Source organism: Mauremys reevesii, linkage group 3 (assembly GCF_016161935.1).
Source record: "Mauremys reevesii isolate NIE-2019 linkage group 3, ASM1616193v1, whole genome shotgun sequence".
Lineage (NCBI taxonomy): Eukaryota > Metazoa > Chordata > Testudines > Geoemydidae > Mauremys > Mauremys reevesii.
In genome coordinates this window covers 67,686,481-67,704,423 of record NC_052625.1, presented here as the reverse complement: position 1 = coordinate 67,704,423, position 17,943 = coordinate 67,686,481, and the positions used below count along the sequence as shown (strand labels likewise).

The window sequence follows — 17,943 nt, the reverse complement described above, 5'->3', positions numbered from 1 at the left end:
CAGATACTGTATTTTGCTAACTCCACTACTGTTACTACCCTTGGCAGTTTATACTTGCAATTCTTTAGTTCCTGACTTATTCCTTTTCTCTCCTTTTACTTAATTTGGCACTTATCTTTTAAGCCTTTTAGTGTCTACTCTCTTAATAATCTTATACACTGCATTGTAGTTCCTTCGTATTTCATATTTTCTTTAATCTTTTTTGAATAATCATTTTTAATATGGTGCAGCCTAAATCATCCAAACATTTGAGACACATCACAGACTTTAAGAAAAATGAAGATCCAGCTCTGTCATGATCTGACAGCAGAGAATTTAACCAATGCTAGAATTGTAGAGGGGGTGGGGGTGTATAAATGAGTTGGTCAAACTCTCAATACTTAGTGCTGCCAGATGAAAAATCTGGTGCAGACAACCCTCCTGCCTCCTTTTAAAAAAATATATATATTATGGGATTGCTTCCTCCACCCCCCAATTCAACCACTGAGTTGTAGTGTACTTATGTGAATGTATCAGTGCAGTTGCCCTCTTTTTTTGTTCATATTGCACTATGCAGGTACATAGTGCTGTACAAATGGTGAAATACAATAAACATAAAACAGATTCCTGCCCTGAGGACCATGCAGTCTAAAGGCACAGGAGGTAAAATATAATACTGGGGGGGAGGGACTCCTAAAACCTCCATAAAATTGCATTTAAGACAATATTTATTTTATTTTCTTAGGATTTCAAATCACACTAAAAAAGGATGCCTTTCCATGTGCTTTAGGTCCCCCTGACGTAATTTAAAGGTATCCACATAAAAAACCATTCCAGTATAAGTAGTGTGCAGTAATACCATTGAATATCATCCATAAAGCATTGCTTTTAAATGTTATTGGATTTAGCAGTTTTTCAAGGAGAGTAGGAATGAAACAGAACACAGTGCAGATTAAGTGAGTGGCTGTTCCAAGCATTTAGCAGCAAAACTAGGATGCATCAAGTCTCCACTGGATGAAGAAGACAAAGCAAGTAGGTAGACAGGAAATGTGGGCAATCTGAGGGTAGAGGGGGGCGTGTAAAAGATTATGGAAGAGATGTAGTTGGGGCAAAATTCTGGAGAGCTTTGAAAATTACCAGATGTGACCATATATTCCACATGTTCTCACCAGTTATGGACAACAAGAATAATTTTCACTAGTTGATATTTGAATCATCTGTTTGTTTTAATGTTGATAATTCAAAAGTACAAACTCAAATAATATTCCACTAGTGTAAAGAAATGTAAAAAAATCTTAACATTACCATGAACGATGAAAACCAATAGGTTGTTAAACTTGTGTTTCATTGCAATTTGTAGTAAAAAGCAGAATCTGCCTTTGTTTATGGTATTAGAAAATATCTTCATTGCAACATTCAGGTGCTTAGCAACACTTAAACTTTGGCATGGAATAAATGATTTTTTTATTTATATTTTCAGATGCTGTGTTTAAATACTGTTATCTCTGATAGTGTTCAGTAATTAGCAGTTATTTTTAGCTTCCTAATCAATAACGAACTATACAGAATAATCTAATATGATGTCACTATAAGAAGGACACTGTCAAGGTTGTTAGACCTTGCTTTAACAACTTCCCCATGTTATAGCTCTTAAATTAAGAGCTGTAACATTGTTGCAGCACTAATTTTAAAAAAATCAGAAAAGATAAATCCACAGTTTACTGTACTTAAGCTATACATACAGTGGACATGTCTGTGTGTACACACATACATTCTCACATAGTTCAACATAAAATAGCATGTTTACCTGTGGAGTTTACATAGTTTGTTTACAGGGCAGCTCTCAATTTTTTTTAAATTCCGTACTCCACCAATAATACTTTTTAAAAGTATGTGATTCCAGTTCTTAATGTAAAAGCTACAGTGTGGAATAATTGTTAAAATATGGTCATTTTAAAGGCATTTCATTGTCTTTTAAGGCCCTGATGCAGGAAAGCACTTATGTATGAGCATAAGTGCTTTCCTGAGCCAAGACCTAAATTTTTGTTTGTTTGCTTTTTCCCCAATTGACTCTCTTTTTCTTGATTTTTGCTGTGGAGTATCTAAGGCAATCAAGCTAGCTTCTCTTTATACCTTTTCCTTTATAAAATACTTCTACCTTCAATTTAATTTATTTTATTTCACTAATAATCCTAACCTTGGATCATATATTGCAGTGTTTAAAACTGTATGCTATTGTGAGTTCTGGAAATATTTATCATAGTTATTCTGAAATGCCACATATTGTGCTTGTTGTTCATTGATGTGTGTTTTATTTATTTACTTTTTATTATTCATATTAATTTTCTAGTTTTACTGTTCTGTTCTTTTTATTATAATTGTGTAATACATTTTTCCACTAAAATGAGTTTGGGAAAAACTCACTCTTTCTTAATGAGCGCTTTATGGGATTAAGTTTTATTTGATCCAGTATTTTTTCCTTTATTTTGTTTTGTTTTTATAAACAGTAATTATGAGGGGGGGAGGGAAAAACGGATACTTAATTACATTTTTGAGTGAAACACAGTAGGGCCAGAAATCCACAATGAACATATTTATGCAACTTCTAGATGTTGGACCTTGGGTATTTAGGAAGAGTGAATGTTGTCCTAAGGTAAGTAAATGCAATAGATTTCCATTCATGGTTTTTTACTCCCAGTGTGTGACTGGCGGTAACTTCCTTAACCAGACTCCATGACACCAGTGAGTGGAATATGCGTAGCTGCAAGGAATAATAGTCAGTCATTCCTCAGTCCATTTTTCTTTCTGCTTAGGACAGAGAAACATCTTTTGACTGTTGCTGCTATGTATACATGTACATCCTTACTCTGTGAGAGTTCATTCATTTGTTTAAAAGCGAAGTCCTCTCTTTATTCTTATTGTTTCAACTGCTTCTTACTGTTACTTTGGTTTACATACAAATTAGATATTTGTCTGTGAGATGAGTCTTTGATACATGACTACCTTGTATTTGATTGAGATGCCTCTTTGCTAAGGCTGAGTTTCATGGCAGGTCTCTGGCTCGTTCCTTCTTTTTCTTCTGGGTTGTGATTTGTTTGGTTTTTTGAGGCACATTCCAGTGACTTCAAAAAGAGACTTAAGTGTGATTAGCAGATGTCTGTCAGAATGGTAATGTCTTCTCCTTATGGTATCTGGGGACACACCAGGACACTCATTGATTCAGATTCTCTAGAATGTGTGTTTAAATTGTGGGGACTTAGATCATATCAGATCTGATTGGCTTTCTCTAAAGTAGCCTGGAAGTCCTTAAAAATACTAGTTAAATACCTCAGATGGAAATTGAGACTCTTCAGATTTGCCTGTTTAAAGTAAGACCAGTTGAATAGACCCTACAGGCCACTTCACCATTTGCAAAGCATTTGAATTAAGTCTGGCGTTAAGAGGTACATAAAGGCATTAGATCTGTTGGATCATTGACATAATTTCCTTGTGGCACTCAACAATGACTTGAAGTTAAAATGGGAGCCTGTCCCCAAGAACAGGTCTATTTCTTTAGCTGAATATTTTGACATATATGTTGAATCGCTCATGTATCCTCAGCATCTTGGATTTCCTGGGGTCTCTGCTCACTCCAGATTTACTCTGTCATAGCAATGAGAGCCCAGCGTCAAAGAGTATGGATTGGCCTCCTATACATTTTAATGAATGCTTTCTTCCTGCATGATTTCAGCCCTATTGACCCATACACAACCTGTCAAGGCATCTTGCTCACCAAATATCAGTTGAAGCACCTGACTCTGGCCACATAAAATATGCTGATGTCTGTGCCTAAGCCATCAAGTCTATCAACATGTTCAGCCCCATTGATTATGTACCAAAGGTACCTTATATAAATGTTAAACAGTAATTGATTTCATCAAAGAGGTTGGCATTCTCAGCACCATCTTTCCTCAGTCCATACCTTCACCGCTCTAACTAGCTGACTCCAAGAGACTGAGGCAGAAAAAGATTAATCAGGTCAGTGCCATCTGGAGAAATCTTAACATCACACATTTCTTTGAAGTCTCTTTTCTGGAAGGACACAGATTCTTCCTCTTTCTACAGGAAAGCCCATTAATTCCCCCCCCACACACACACACGCCCTCCATGAGCAGGAAGAATGCTTTAAGAACATAATACAAGTATTTGCATCTGGTTAGTGTGTCTTTTGATGCCTATCTTGCAACAACAAAAATAGCTTCTGCAGGAATAGAAATTTGAAAGCATGCATCATTCTGGTCTTATGGTCTCCTGCAAGAAGTGCAGCAAAATATGAGAATCTGTCACACAGAGGTAGAGAAATTTAGGAAAAAGGGTAGAAATTGAATGGATGGGAGAGAACAAGAATAAGGCCACCTTCAGTTCCCTGAGTTTCCATCATCTAGCATTCATATTTTTCATACCAGAGGAGGAATAAACAAAATGCAGTGCCTAATAATCTGGCTAATGCCAGCAAGTGCAGCTTCAAAGATCCCTAGGACCCCAAGCAGAGTGTGAAGCCACCCAAGAACCAGAGGACTTGGTGCCTTCAGCATTATCCATCTCAGCAACAAGAACATTAGGGATTTTTAAAGGCTTGTTTAATCAGCCAGTTTCTATCATAGAAGATCACCCTGTAAGAAGAAGAATACCTCCCACAATTCCCAGTAATCTTTAATCACGGATCATCAAAATTATGTTGTAGGACAGTTCACTAATTTCCCCCTTCAAGCATGCACTTGAGTACAGCTCTGTCAAAAATAATTCACATGAAAATCCAGTCCCTCTTTGACAAAAATGCCATTTAAACCCATACCATCAATTGCAAAAGGATATTTTATTCTAGGTACTTCTGTGTCAGAATTGATGTAGTGTAGATTAGGGCCAAATAAATCAGCTGAACACTTGATGAAAAGAAAAAAGTAAGTCCCCTGATGAATTTTGTTTTGAAATTTCCCAGACCCTCGTTTTTCTAATCTAGACCTTGTTATTCCACTATCTCTTGGTAGAACATTTTAGTATTCAGGTACAGGTGATAGTATTTTGTCATGACGAGAGAAGGTGTTTTCTGACTTTGCCCAATTCCGTGAAGATACACAAAGGAGGAGGAGGTTATGAGGAGTCTTCCACGCATTTTGCACCCTGTGCCGGACCTGTCTAATGTTGCACTTCTCCAAACTTAAACAGTGTGACTCTAGTGTCCACAGTGGCATAGAACAACTCAAAGGGAATGGGGAAGTGCAGGATCATGGCCCCTGTCCACCTCTTCACAAGTCAAGGTGCTAACTCTACAGGGGGGAGCAGAGGTTGTACCCTAAAGAAGGGTGGATCAGTGGAGGAAGGATGATCTCAGAGTTAAGAGAATTAACTGGGACTCAGGAGATCTGGATTCAGTTCCCACCTGTTGCAGACTTCTTGTGTGACCTTATGCAAATCACTTAATCTTTCTGTGCTCAATTCTACATTTAAAAAAATGGATATAATACTTCCCTACCTCACAAAGATTTAGTAAGGATAAAAATGTTGATGAGAGCTACAGAAGTACCTTGACAGACCCATCAGTAGTGTTTTGTGATCCACTGATATTCCAGGAAACATTGTGTTTGCCTGAGGCACAAAGTCTCCTGGAATACTTGCTGCAACAATGCACTTCTGCACTGCCTCTATGCATTTGTCTGTCCTGCAGCTGGCAGCATGCTTTCTACTATGGGTAGACAGGCACATGCTAGCTCTGCTTGAGCTAGCAATCTACAAATAGTATAGTTGAGACAGCAGCTCAGCCTAGCCACCTGAGTATAGACCAACCTAGACATTCTAGGTACATACTCAGGTAGCTATGCTGATCCGCCACCCATGCTACCCCTGGCTGTGCTGCTATTCGTAGCGCACTAGCTTGAACAGAGCTAGCATGTCTGTCTACTCAAGCCGGGAAGCATGCTCCTAGCTGCAGTGTAGACATATCTTACAAAAGCCACTATTGAGCCCTGTACATGCAGCTCTGCTGTTTAAATGCTATAGTTTTGCAGGTATTTTATTTTTATTCCTAGTCATTAGATTGTTAGCTTTGTCCTTTCTCTTGGTCTTGGATAGTAAATTAAAATTGCACCCATCCTTTTGTTTAGCAGTTCCAGGCTTGTCATTCCGTATTTAATGTGGGTATTTCTTATATTGTTTCCTTTACAGTGGTTACCTTTTGTTTTGATGGTTGTTTTGTTTGTTTGTTTTTCTTTTTTAACTTGGATACACTTTAATTGTCTCCAGGGTTTTCCCTCCCTGAAACTAGGCCTAGATTTGCTCTGCTCAAACCAATGGCCCTTCTAATGCTGCTGTTGTTTTTCTGTATATGCGGATAACAGTTTACTATTACAAACTCTCCAGTTAAAACCACATTTTATTATTAATTATTGAGAATTATTTTTTCCATTTAGCTGTGTAAACCATAAACCATGACTCAAATGAATTAGCATTAGAAAAAAGCTAAATTAAGGATGTCCAATCTGAGGTTATATCAAATTATTTTAAATGTTGCACATACAATTTTGCTATGGAGGCTAGATTGGAAGTTAATGTCTCAGGCTGTGATAAAAATCCTTTTCACAAAAGCTACCAATACAGGGGATGATGTGTCTCTTCAAAATATCAAAATACTTAAAACTATGGTTTCACTCTAAAAAATGCTTGTAATCGTGCGAATCCCTTATCATGCCAATGACTTGCAGATCAAATGTGCTCATTATACAAGTAAAAATATCCTTTTTTCTGATTGTCAGACCTGCCAGTTCAAACTGGAATCTGAGCTATGCTGGGTTCTTTCCTGCTACTGCATCATCAGCAATAATAAAAGTTTAGCAGGACATTTATGCTCTAAGGCACCTTTGCAATTAATCTTCAGTAGGTTTGCGCGTATGTCACATACTGTAACTTAGGGAACAATTGCGTTTGACAAAGCACAAGACGGAATAGAATCCACCTTATGTGAGTTTGTAAATAAAACAGATCTGTGATTGTAAAGTCAGCAGATAGGATTCTGAATATGCAGATCTCTCTAGCAAGAAATATAGTCAATTTTCAGAGTAGAACTACACTTAAAATTAGTTAACCCACTAATAATACATTCTTGGAAAACCAGAGTAGATATGCATTTCCTATTAATATTCAGTCCAAGGAAATCAACTGAAGTTCATGCAGTATCTGGGGAAATTCAGTATTCAGAATAAAAGGTCAAATGTTAAATTGGAAGAATTGGCTGGCAAATGATATTCTCAAACTTTGGATCTCTAAAATAAAGGAATTTTCATGAGTTTTGCAGAGTTAAAGACCAAATCAGGTTAACACAAAAATGCACACTGGCAATATCTAATGCTAAGGGACTGCCTAAAAAAAGATTTTTTGGTAAATAACTTCAAGCATGAGATCAGAAATCTGTGGAATTTTTTTATTGAAAAGAATAAGACAAAATAGCTTCTGAAGTATTTAAATTTCTATTAAAACAGGTGAGGAGAGCTTCCATTCTCTCTCTCTCTCCTGGAAGGCAGTTGAAATTCTATTCTTTAGAACATAGTTTTTCCTCTAATCAAGGGTAAAGTAGCAATGCAAAAGAGTTGATTTACAGATGATGTGGCCCAAGATTTCCCATAAAATTTTCTGACCCCCTTTTCATCTGAACAGGTTAGACTTGAAAGGCAATAACAAATACTAGAGGTGTTCAATAAGCATTTGGTAGCTATGATTCAAATCCTGTTTTCCCCTTGAGAGGACAAACGAAGCCCAAAACACAGTGGAAGTAGTGTAAATTGACTGCACAGAGGAAAATAGACTGTAAACTGGCAATGCAGGGAAACTGCTTGGCCTGTGCATCATGGAGCCATTAAATGGAATAACTTGAGTGCTCACTGAAATGAGCAAAGGTTGCACAGCGTATTCCTTATAAACTTATCACATTATGACTTTATCACTTAATTCAAAGGAAGATGTAATGTATTCTTTATAGGGGCTTCCACATGTTCCAGTGATTGTAGTACTCATTCATCTAGGGGGTTAAAGGTCGTATGTGGAATAGAGTACCGGATGTCATAAATTGAGTAGTTAAATGTGCTTAGATACTTGCATGATCAGGCCCTAATTCATTAGTGCTATTAAAGAACTATAGCTCCTTACATGAAAGTGCTATAGAAGTACAAGGTATTATATGAGGCCTGTGTCTAGAGGTATGTAGGGAGAAGTAGTTTCTACCCTATACATATAGTGTGGATGGGATAGTTTGGTTCCTTAGTTTATCGAGGAAAGATAGATTGGGATTATAGGTTTTTCTGTACCGGATATGAATTAGAGGTGAGATGTTGTCTTCCACTGTGAACAGTCATATGGAATGGAGAGGGGTCTGTAGCTTATAGGAAGTGACTAGGAATTGGTTCTTTGATTTTACATATGAACTATATGAATTCAGGTATTGTATTAACTATTGAAAATATTAATGGGACAGAGTGAAGGCAGGGAGTAAGGTGGGTTCTGATTAATATTGATAACATTTTCTATATTAATTGATCAAGTAAAGTTGACAACAGTAAATTTTTTTAGTAACCTTATCTCTAAATTTCGACTAGATGTCTTTCCTGTAATGTTGTTAATTACAGCCTGAGTGTTATCTGAACAGGTTTTGTCTCGGAGCTGTCTTGGAGCTGAAGTAATTATGTTCAATAAGATGGGGTGATTTAAATTGTTGATCGAAATCACTAGGGTTTAGTTTGTTGTTTAAATCAGCTTGAGGCTTTCTAAAAAAATTTAAATTTGTACTATTGCAACTTTAGATTAAATAAAGTATAAAGAACTGAACTATAAACACTGGTTGGTTGGGTTTTTTTAAGTGCCACTATTAGTAATGTCTTTTATTTGAATTTTACAAAACTGCTGGAGGCAAAAACCAAAATATTGAAAATTAAAGTCCTGATCCTGCAAACAATTACACAGGTATGCATCATTACGCACATGAATAGCACCAAACTGAGTGAGACTACTCATGCTTAAAGTTAAGCTAAAACTGTAGTTTAACAAAAAATTTACTGGCATAAAATCTGTCACTTCAAAACAAAATTGCTTCATTGTTAACAGTGAGAAGTTATTTTGGCTTTTGATATATTAACCAAGTTGTTGTGGACTTTTTTAGACATGCAAAACATTTTTTTTTAAAACAGGCACCTTAAATTATGCTCCCAAGCCCATATTTAGGCAAAAAGCACCAAGGAATGCCAGTCTCATTGACTTCAGACTGCAAACTCTTATGGAGCAGTATAGCCTAGTCAAAGCACTTCAGCTTTTTTGACTTGTGGAAGTTCAACATATTGGAATGTGGTGTTGGTTGCAAATATAGCACAGTCAATGTTCTAATCAATGTGTTTGAGTATGCATGGTTCTCAGAGTAAGGATGTTAATGAAACCCTGGAACTGTCTTTTTTCATCAAAGATTAGAGCATTTTCAAGGTAAAACGTCTTAGTAGAAATACTCCCTATGTAAAAACTGAAATTCTGCTAACAGTTAGGAAATTAAAGAAACAAGTAAAAAACATATTTGACTATAAAATGGGAACTCAGCGTAGTTGTAGCTGTGTGAGTCCCAGGATATTAGAGACACAAGGTGGGTGAGGTAATATCTATTATTGGACCAGCTTCAGTTGTTGAGAGAGACAAGCTTTCGAGCAACACATGGCTCTTCTTCAGATATGGGAAAGGAACTCCCCTCATCAAAGCAAAATGCAAGGTGGAACAGATTGCTTAGCACAAATAGTTAGCACATATTGTAAGGGACTATCCAAGGTAGAGTGCCTCACCACAGAACCTGATATCATACCAATATGTGAAGAACTAGAAGAATTCTTCCGCTATCTCCACTTCAAAACATTCTGTCACAACAATGATGACACCACTCACAACTACCATGTTCCCACTTAGTCATAAGAAAAAAGAGTCCTCTGAGTGGACACTACAGAGTGGGCAAAACCACACTCTTGATCATTACATTGCTTCAGGAAAAAAACTGACTGCGAAATCGTTAACAAACATCACATCCACCATTATTTCTTCACCAAGAGGACGGCCATACAGTCCCTGAAATCTAACCATCACATAGTGCTCAAACCAGCAGACAAAGGGAGTGCCATTGTAGTCCTCAAACATGATGACTACATTAATGAGGCTGACAACTACTCTCCAACGCCACCTACTACAAAGAACTCAAAGAAAACTCCACACCACAGTTTACCCTGGAACTTAAGGATATCATCAAATCCTTCCACAAACAACTCTGAGAAAGTCTACAAACTCATCCCCCAGGAACCCACCCCAGGGACCTTCTACACACTTCTGAAGATACACAAACAAGGTACAGGCAGACCCATCATATCTGGCCACAGAACACTTACTGAAGGAATATCAAGACTCGGAGATGCCATCCTCAAGCCACTTACCACACACAGGGCCAGTTTCCTCCAGGACACGGCTGACTTCCTCCACGAGCTCCTCAATATTAACAACCTCCCTCAGAACACTGTCCTTGCCACCATGGATGTCACTTCCCTATACACCATCTCTCACAGTGATAGTACAGCTGCCTGCCTCAAATATTTACAAGACAGTGGACAACCCTAACCACCCTATATCCACCCCTAACACATCGTCAAACTCATTCATTTCATCCTCACCCATAACAATTTTCTTTTCAACAACAAACACTTTTTCCAAACCATGGGAACAGCTATGAGTACTAGGATGGCTCCCCAATAAGCCAGCCTCTTCATAGACCACCTTGAAGAAGAATTTCTGAATAAATGCACCAGAAAACTAGTGATCTACCTGAGATACAGCAATGATATTTTCATCCTCTGGACAGAAGACTTAAACTTCCTCATAGATTTCCACTGCAACTTCAACTATCACTACCCGTCCATTATACTCTCTCTGGAACACACTCATACCAGCATCAACTTCCTGAACACCACAATCAGCTTCAGCAATGGAACTCTTCAGACAGCCATATACAAGAAACCCTCAGATCACCACACCTACCTTCATAGATCCAGTAACCAAACCAAACTCATCAAGAAATGTGTTATGTACAGCCAGACACTCAGATACCACAGAATATGCTCCTAGGAGAAAGTTTGGAATATATTCCTTAACAAATTTAGAACTGCCTTCACCAAACAAGAGAAGGATGATCGCATCATGGAATGGGACACCCAAATATGCAGAAAGAACCTGCTGCAGTACAGAAATAAAAAACCCACTCTGACTGCACACACCTACAGCAGTTGACACCTACTGCACTACACTGGAATCCATAGGATGGGGTATCATCAAACTACTGCAACCCATATTCAGTGGGGACCCCATCCGGAAAGAAATGTTTCCTGAACCTCCACTTCCGGCCTTCAAACAACCCTCCAACCTCATCAGAAGCAAGCTCCCCACAGACCAGGGCCCACCAAATCAAAGCGCATCAGACCCTGTCAGAACAATCGATGCAAAACCTGCAGACATATCTCCACTGCTACTATGATCAACGCCCCCCACAACACATCTTTCCAGATCCATGGATCCTACACGTGCCTATCACAATATGTGGTATACTTCATCCAGTGCACTGAATGTCCCAATAACAATTATATGAAACCAGGCAATCACTACATTCTCAAATGAACTTAGTGTTTTTGTCTTATTTTCCTATGTATCACCTGTGGGTGAACACTTTTCATAGGTCAGATATAGAGTGATTGCTCCATCAGTCTTCATCCTCAAAGGAAACCTGCACAGCACTTTCAAAAGATGAGCCTGGGAGATATCTGCTAGATACCAAAAGTCATGGACCGAACAGAAACACTGGATATATGGCTTATTACGACAATCTGTAAACCACCAACCCTTGTAGTGCATTTTGCTGTGCTGCTTGGAGTTCCTTTCCCAGACCTGAAGAGCAGCTCTGTGTAGGTTCAAAACTTCTCTCTCACCAACAGAAGTTGGTCCAGTAAAAGATATTACCTACCCCACCATGTCATTATAAAATGAGAATAAAATAAAGAATTACCAACATGTAAGTACAAAATCTTTTTTTTAATTTAAAGAATGAACTTTAAAAACAAACTTGATTTTAAATCATTGATAGTTGAAAATTTGGAGGGGGGGGGAGTAATTACCTTTCACAAGCTCCCTAAATCAGACTGGTTCAGTTGACAGAGCTTAGAAACTCCACAGGGCATGTAAAGGAAAGGAGGCAGGGAATTCATTCTGGTAGTGAAAGGTTGTGCTTGATGGGTATTGAAGGAGAGGGTGCATCAGTTCTGGCACTGAAAAGATTGCACTTGGTTGGGGATACATGGAAAAGAGGTGGTGTGGCACAGAAAGAGTTACATTTATGGAGAAATGAGTGCTGCCTTTCCATGTTCTCCTCTAGGATGGTTTTAGTGGAAGAAAAATTTACCTCTATTCCCTGACCTTATGGTTTTACCTTTACCTTAATGCTTCTCGTTGCCCTGCATGCCTTCCTTACCTGCATACCTTCTCTGCATCAATTTCCTCATCACACAGTCTCTCTCTCTCTCCCCCACTTTTTTACCATTCCATGTCTTTCAGGCCCCTTGGTAGGGGTACTGAATCAAAGATTGAGCACTCAAGGGGGAAGACATTGGGGCGATTAAGATTCTAACTACTATCCTTCCTGGAATGAGGTGTGCATATGAAAAGATGCTGGAGCTCAAGATGTTTTGATAACCAATGGCTTTGAGTCTGCAAGGTGAATAAGAGTATAAATGGTGTGGGATGTCTGAGAAAAAGACCATTATAAATTCTCTGTGATTTTTAAGAAAATAAAAATAATAGCTTTTAAAATGAGAGTAGATTCTACCTTTATGGTGCAAAGATAGCAAACTTACACTTTTATTGAAAACTTAATTTGACACTGTATATTTATTTTTAATGGTAAGATTTTAAGTAATATTACAAGTCTTACCCAAAAGATTCAAAGGCAACAGTCATTAACACACCTTACCAAGGGCAAGGGTTGTGGATTTTCCATCACTGGCAAAAACAAACAATCAAGATTAGATGTTTTTCTAAAATATATGATGTAGTTCAAACAGAAATTATTTCAGGGAGGTTCTATGATCCATTTTATGCAGGCGGTCAGACTAGATTATCACAATGTTTCTTTCTGACCTTGAAATCTAAAAATCTCTGAATTGTTGAGGACAACCATGTTAACACTACTTGAGGGTCAATACTGTACTTTTAAATATTATGTTCCAAAAAGGTTAGACCAGTTTTACAAAAATGAAAGATTTGATTTTTCTGACTTTCGTATTTCACTTACATCCTGTCCAGTTATCCCCAAAACATTATTTATAGATTCTCATTCCTTAGATGACCACATTTAGGAAATTTCCAGTGTATTGATTTAGTTTTGGCAAAGTTAGTGGGCTAAGATTGGCTAATTAGTTCCAGCTTTATCTATGGAGCGGTATCATTTCACTGTAATACTATGAGACCATAACTTCTGTTTGAGCTGTAGCATATATATTAGAAAGATATCTAGTCTTCATTTAAAGACTTCTAGTGATGGGGAATTCACCAAATCCCAAGGTAAATTGTTCCAATTTATTCAACTTTTTGCAATTTATCCATTAACCAGTTTTTAATCCACTTAATATAGTCTGCATTGATTTTGTGTAGTGTAAAAAGATTTAATAATAAAACATGATATCAAAAAACAGTAACAAGTTTGTTTGACAAGAACTATTTTTCATAACACTGTATTGATTAGCATTACCAGTGTTACAGAACTTGGTTTGTGATTATAAAAAAAAACCAATTAACTTGCTTGTTTCAATGTATTTATCTGGAAGGTGAGAAAATGTTTCTGTACTTAGCTTCTATATTATGTATCTTCACAAAGATACCCTATCTTTCTGTATTAAAAAATGTGTAACTATGCATTCACTGCCTTTACCGCTTGGGTATTGGCATTCCGCATCTTATATTTCAAATAAGTTTTCTGTTACATCCTTGGAGTATTTTACATGAGTGGAGATCTACTGTATATTATTGGAGAAAAAAATTACTTGTAATTTTTGTTCTCGGAAGATAGTGATTATAATAGATCCCCACTTACCCTTCTATCTTCTTCACAGATTTGGAGATGTTCTATTATATCTACTCTATTATTCTTTCACCTGAAAAAAGAACTGATTGTCAAAAGCAGTGCTGGCTCATCAGCACTTAAATGTACCAGGCAAATGAGGTGGCCTAATAGCTTGAAATTTAAATAGGGTGTTTCTGCCAGTCACACAGAGGGAGCACAAGCCAAGAGTGGAGATCTATTTACCCCTTACCATCTTTGAGTACAAGAATTACAATTAAGGGATTTTTTTTTACTTAGTCACTTCAGGGGAAGCCTTTGCTCTGAAGATCATGGGCATTTTTTAATCAGACATTTAAAGTGATCTGCTGACCTTTGACAAATTATTTCGGTCATCTAGGAAGAACAAGCATGGCTGTGACATCTGTCGTTGTAAGAAATGCCCAGAACTTCCTTGTGGTAAGATCTGTCCAATGGGCTTCCAGCAGAATAATCATGGTTGTCTTCTCTGTAAGTGCAGAGGTAGGTGTGAATGCATTACCTCCATATCTGTTTATTTCAAAGCAATTAGAAGCTAGGAGAAATGGAAAGGAGTAGTACATAATATTAATAAGACTTGCAACTTGGTAACTCAAACGGTGGTAGTCAATTTCATTTTCTGTAGGGGAGGACCCTGTATAGTAGGGCTTTGTTACCATTTGTAGTTTTTGTGTTTTTAATGTCAGCCTAGTAAAGGTACACATCACGCAGTTCTTTTGACATTTTAGACCCCAATCCATCTTCCGTTGAGAAGTCAGTCAGAGTCAGTTGATTAACTTTAGTAGGATTTCAATCAGGTCCTTAATAAGCCTGAGAAAACTGAATTTCTCTTTGCTTCCTCCACTGGAATATGTGTTCTTTAAATCTATATTTAAATTCTTTTAAATATTTCATTTTACTGCCACCTAACCCAATTCAATATACATCATTGCATCAGTATTTGTATGTTGCTTTGAATGTATAAAACATTATATAAGTGCTAAGTATTATTATTTCAACTGAGCTGTAGGTTGCTTGGTAGCTAGGTGAATGTTGTTTTTTTCTGATCCTGTTTAAATACATTTAATCTTAAGTATTATCAAAATAATTTGCTATTTCATCCCTCTGCGTCCAGCAAGTTCTTAGAGACTTTTGGTTGGTTAAGTAAAATTAACAAATAAGTATTTATTAAAATATATGATTCTTAAAAGCTTTTACTTTTATAAGTTTACTTCTCATGTCTGTAGAAGAAAACTTAAGGAAAATAGTTGGTCTCTGGGAAAACTTCAGTTTTCCTTCGAGTCACAATAAACGGGGTCAAAGCTTGGCAATAATGCACAAGCTTTGACTTAACTTTTGGGGACTTTTTATGTTCCTTCCTATTGGCTATGTACAATATGATCCATATAGTTTTATAATAGCTAAACAGTTCTATATTAATAAACAGCTGGGATTTATGTCAACAATATTAACACATAATATCTCTAATCACTTAACAATTTTGCAAAATGTAATTGAGATAAGATATTTAAACTTCTCTTTAGTGAACAATACAAATGTTAACCAGTGTTAAACAGTGCTACTAGCCTCATACACGCTCATGGTATTCTATTACCTCTATTCTGACACCGCTTATGTGCCTCTCCACCTCCTCTCTCCAGGTGTGCATCACTTCCTGTCTCTTCTCTTCAAGAATGTCCTGAAGTTTCTTAAACTAAACATGTTAACACTAAACTATACTTCTTATATAGCCTCCTAATGAGTCTTCTGTCCTTGCTTTCTCCATCACCGTTAAAAACTCCATTTTCTCAAAGTTATATTTTCTGGGTTATCTATAACTCTACTCTATCTTTTTCTCCTATATCAAAGCACTCACTATATCTTACTGCTTTTCCTTCAATAACGTTTGTAAAATCTACTCTTCCCTTTCCTTCTCCACAGTCAAGACCATGTTCTTATATTGCCTCGACTGCTATAACTTCTTTCTTTCCTATCTTTAATATATCCAGTGTTCAGCAGCTAAAATGGTAACCATTTCTCACTCCTTAAAAATGAGGCTGAGGAGTTTGTTTTATGCAGAAAGAGACAGGAAGTTGGTGAAAGGAAATGAGCTGGGGCTGGCATGGTGAAATGCCTGACTCTCACTGTTGAGGCTCTGCAAGAGCTCTGCGCCTGCCTACATCTCATCTCCTGTGGCTCTACAACTTTCCTCCTGGTCTCTGCCCACTCTTCACACCTCATTACTCTACTTTTCACCTCTTACTACTCTCACCATTATGACTTTTTTCCCACTGATTTCTCTATAGCTGGAACAGCCCTCTTCTTTTGCACCCAGCATCCTCATGCTTTCCAATCTCTCTTCAAAACCTATTTCTACTCTACCATTCTTGTCGTATCTCAAATGCTGTTTAAATATATTAGAACATAAATTATTGGCTCACTGTGAATATGTATATAGAATAATAGGACTCAGATTATTTTACTGTGTTTTAATCGTTGTCCTTCCTTTCCCTATACGTTTTATCTGTCTTTATATTTTGTCATATGTTTGGCTAATTTAGGCTGTAAATTCTTTGAGCGGGAACCACATATTTTTCAAATTTCCAAAGCACCATACAAACCTATGGCTTAATTTTCTGTTGCCACACATGGCCACTGCCTCAGTTTTCTTACCTCATCTGGGTAATTTACTTAGCTTTATGCATATCTTCTTTGTCAGCTGTGGCTTGCTTACCCTTCTATTCACCTGCCTCTTATCCCTCCTCTTAGGCCTGTCTGAAATTTTCTTCCAGGACTTCCATCTCCTGGACTCTCTATCACCATACAAGCTCCCTCCATAGTGAAAACCACTGCCAATTTTGCCTCTTTCCTGATGTGTATTACTGGGGCTTTTCTACAGCCCTGTCCCCTTTCCCAGCATGCACTTCTACCCAGACTACAATGCTCAATGTCATTCTGGGGCTCAACCTGTGAACAGGCTGTGGGGACCATGTGATCTTCTTTCTTGAGGCCAGCACATGCTGATACATGGTCTATATCAGTGATTATTAATAAATAAATGTCAGCAGTAAAAATGTAAATGTCCTACAGTCTGTGCTTTTCTCCCAGCATCTCGCTCTACACATGAGTATATGCATGCTGCTCTAACGAACTGTTTTAAATAGTTGTGCTTTTCATCAGTCGTTAGCGTTTACTCAGGCTGCATTCACACAACCCTGAAGTATGAGTGTTAGTCGCACATCAATTTTTACTTTGGGATTTACATGTGCACAAAATTTACTTTTATATTAACTTTCTTAACATTGTAACAGCTGCAAGAGTTACATATCTAAATAGGTTTAAACTGTGTTTTAGCACTTAAATAAAGGCTAGTTTGTGCAATTAAATTTCCCATGTCCATCCAGGCCATTCCTCCAGCTGTAAAAGTATAGCTTGTGCTATACCAGTCCTGAGCACAATCTCATTTATTTAAAGGACTTGGGGACATCAGAAATCTTCAGATAAACAGGATTTTATATGAAACTTGGAGGTAGCTGGCCAGCTAGCTTTAAAGGAACTATGAGCTCAGGCATTCCAGATACCTGCACAACCTGGTGAGACACACTAAAACCATTCTTTTGTTAATCAGGTCTTTTGGTTAACCAAAGATGGCTTAAACAAGGAGGTACAGTTACACCACTGTATATGTTCATGTATACTTGTTCAGCTACATTTTCTAATACAAACATGTCCGTGTATGTCAAGTTTTTTTGACCCTTATACCGGTGATTTTCAGATGCAGCAGAGTCATAGAAATTCGGGTTGGC

At 37.4% G+C, this 17,943-nt stretch overlaps 1 protein-coding gene across 4 annotated transcripts in view; it reads left to right on the top strand.

Moving 5' to 3' along the window:
* CRIM1 (cysteine rich transmembrane BMP regulator 1) overlaps nucleotides 1-17,943 on the top strand; it is a 315,765-nt gene that overhangs the window by 251,516 nt on the left and 46,306 nt on the right. For 3 of the 4 annotated variants that reach the window (XM_039532907.1, XM_039532908.1, XM_039532910.1), the window contains one exon: nucleotides 14,520-14,641. The exons of the other annotated variant lie outside the window; for it this stretch is intronic. In XM_039532907.1, coding sequence (XP_039388841.1) covers nucleotides 14,520-14,641 — 122 coding nt within the window. The remainder of the gene's footprint in view (nucleotides 1-14,519; nucleotides 14,642-17,943) is intronic. 4 annotated transcript variants of the gene reach the window in all.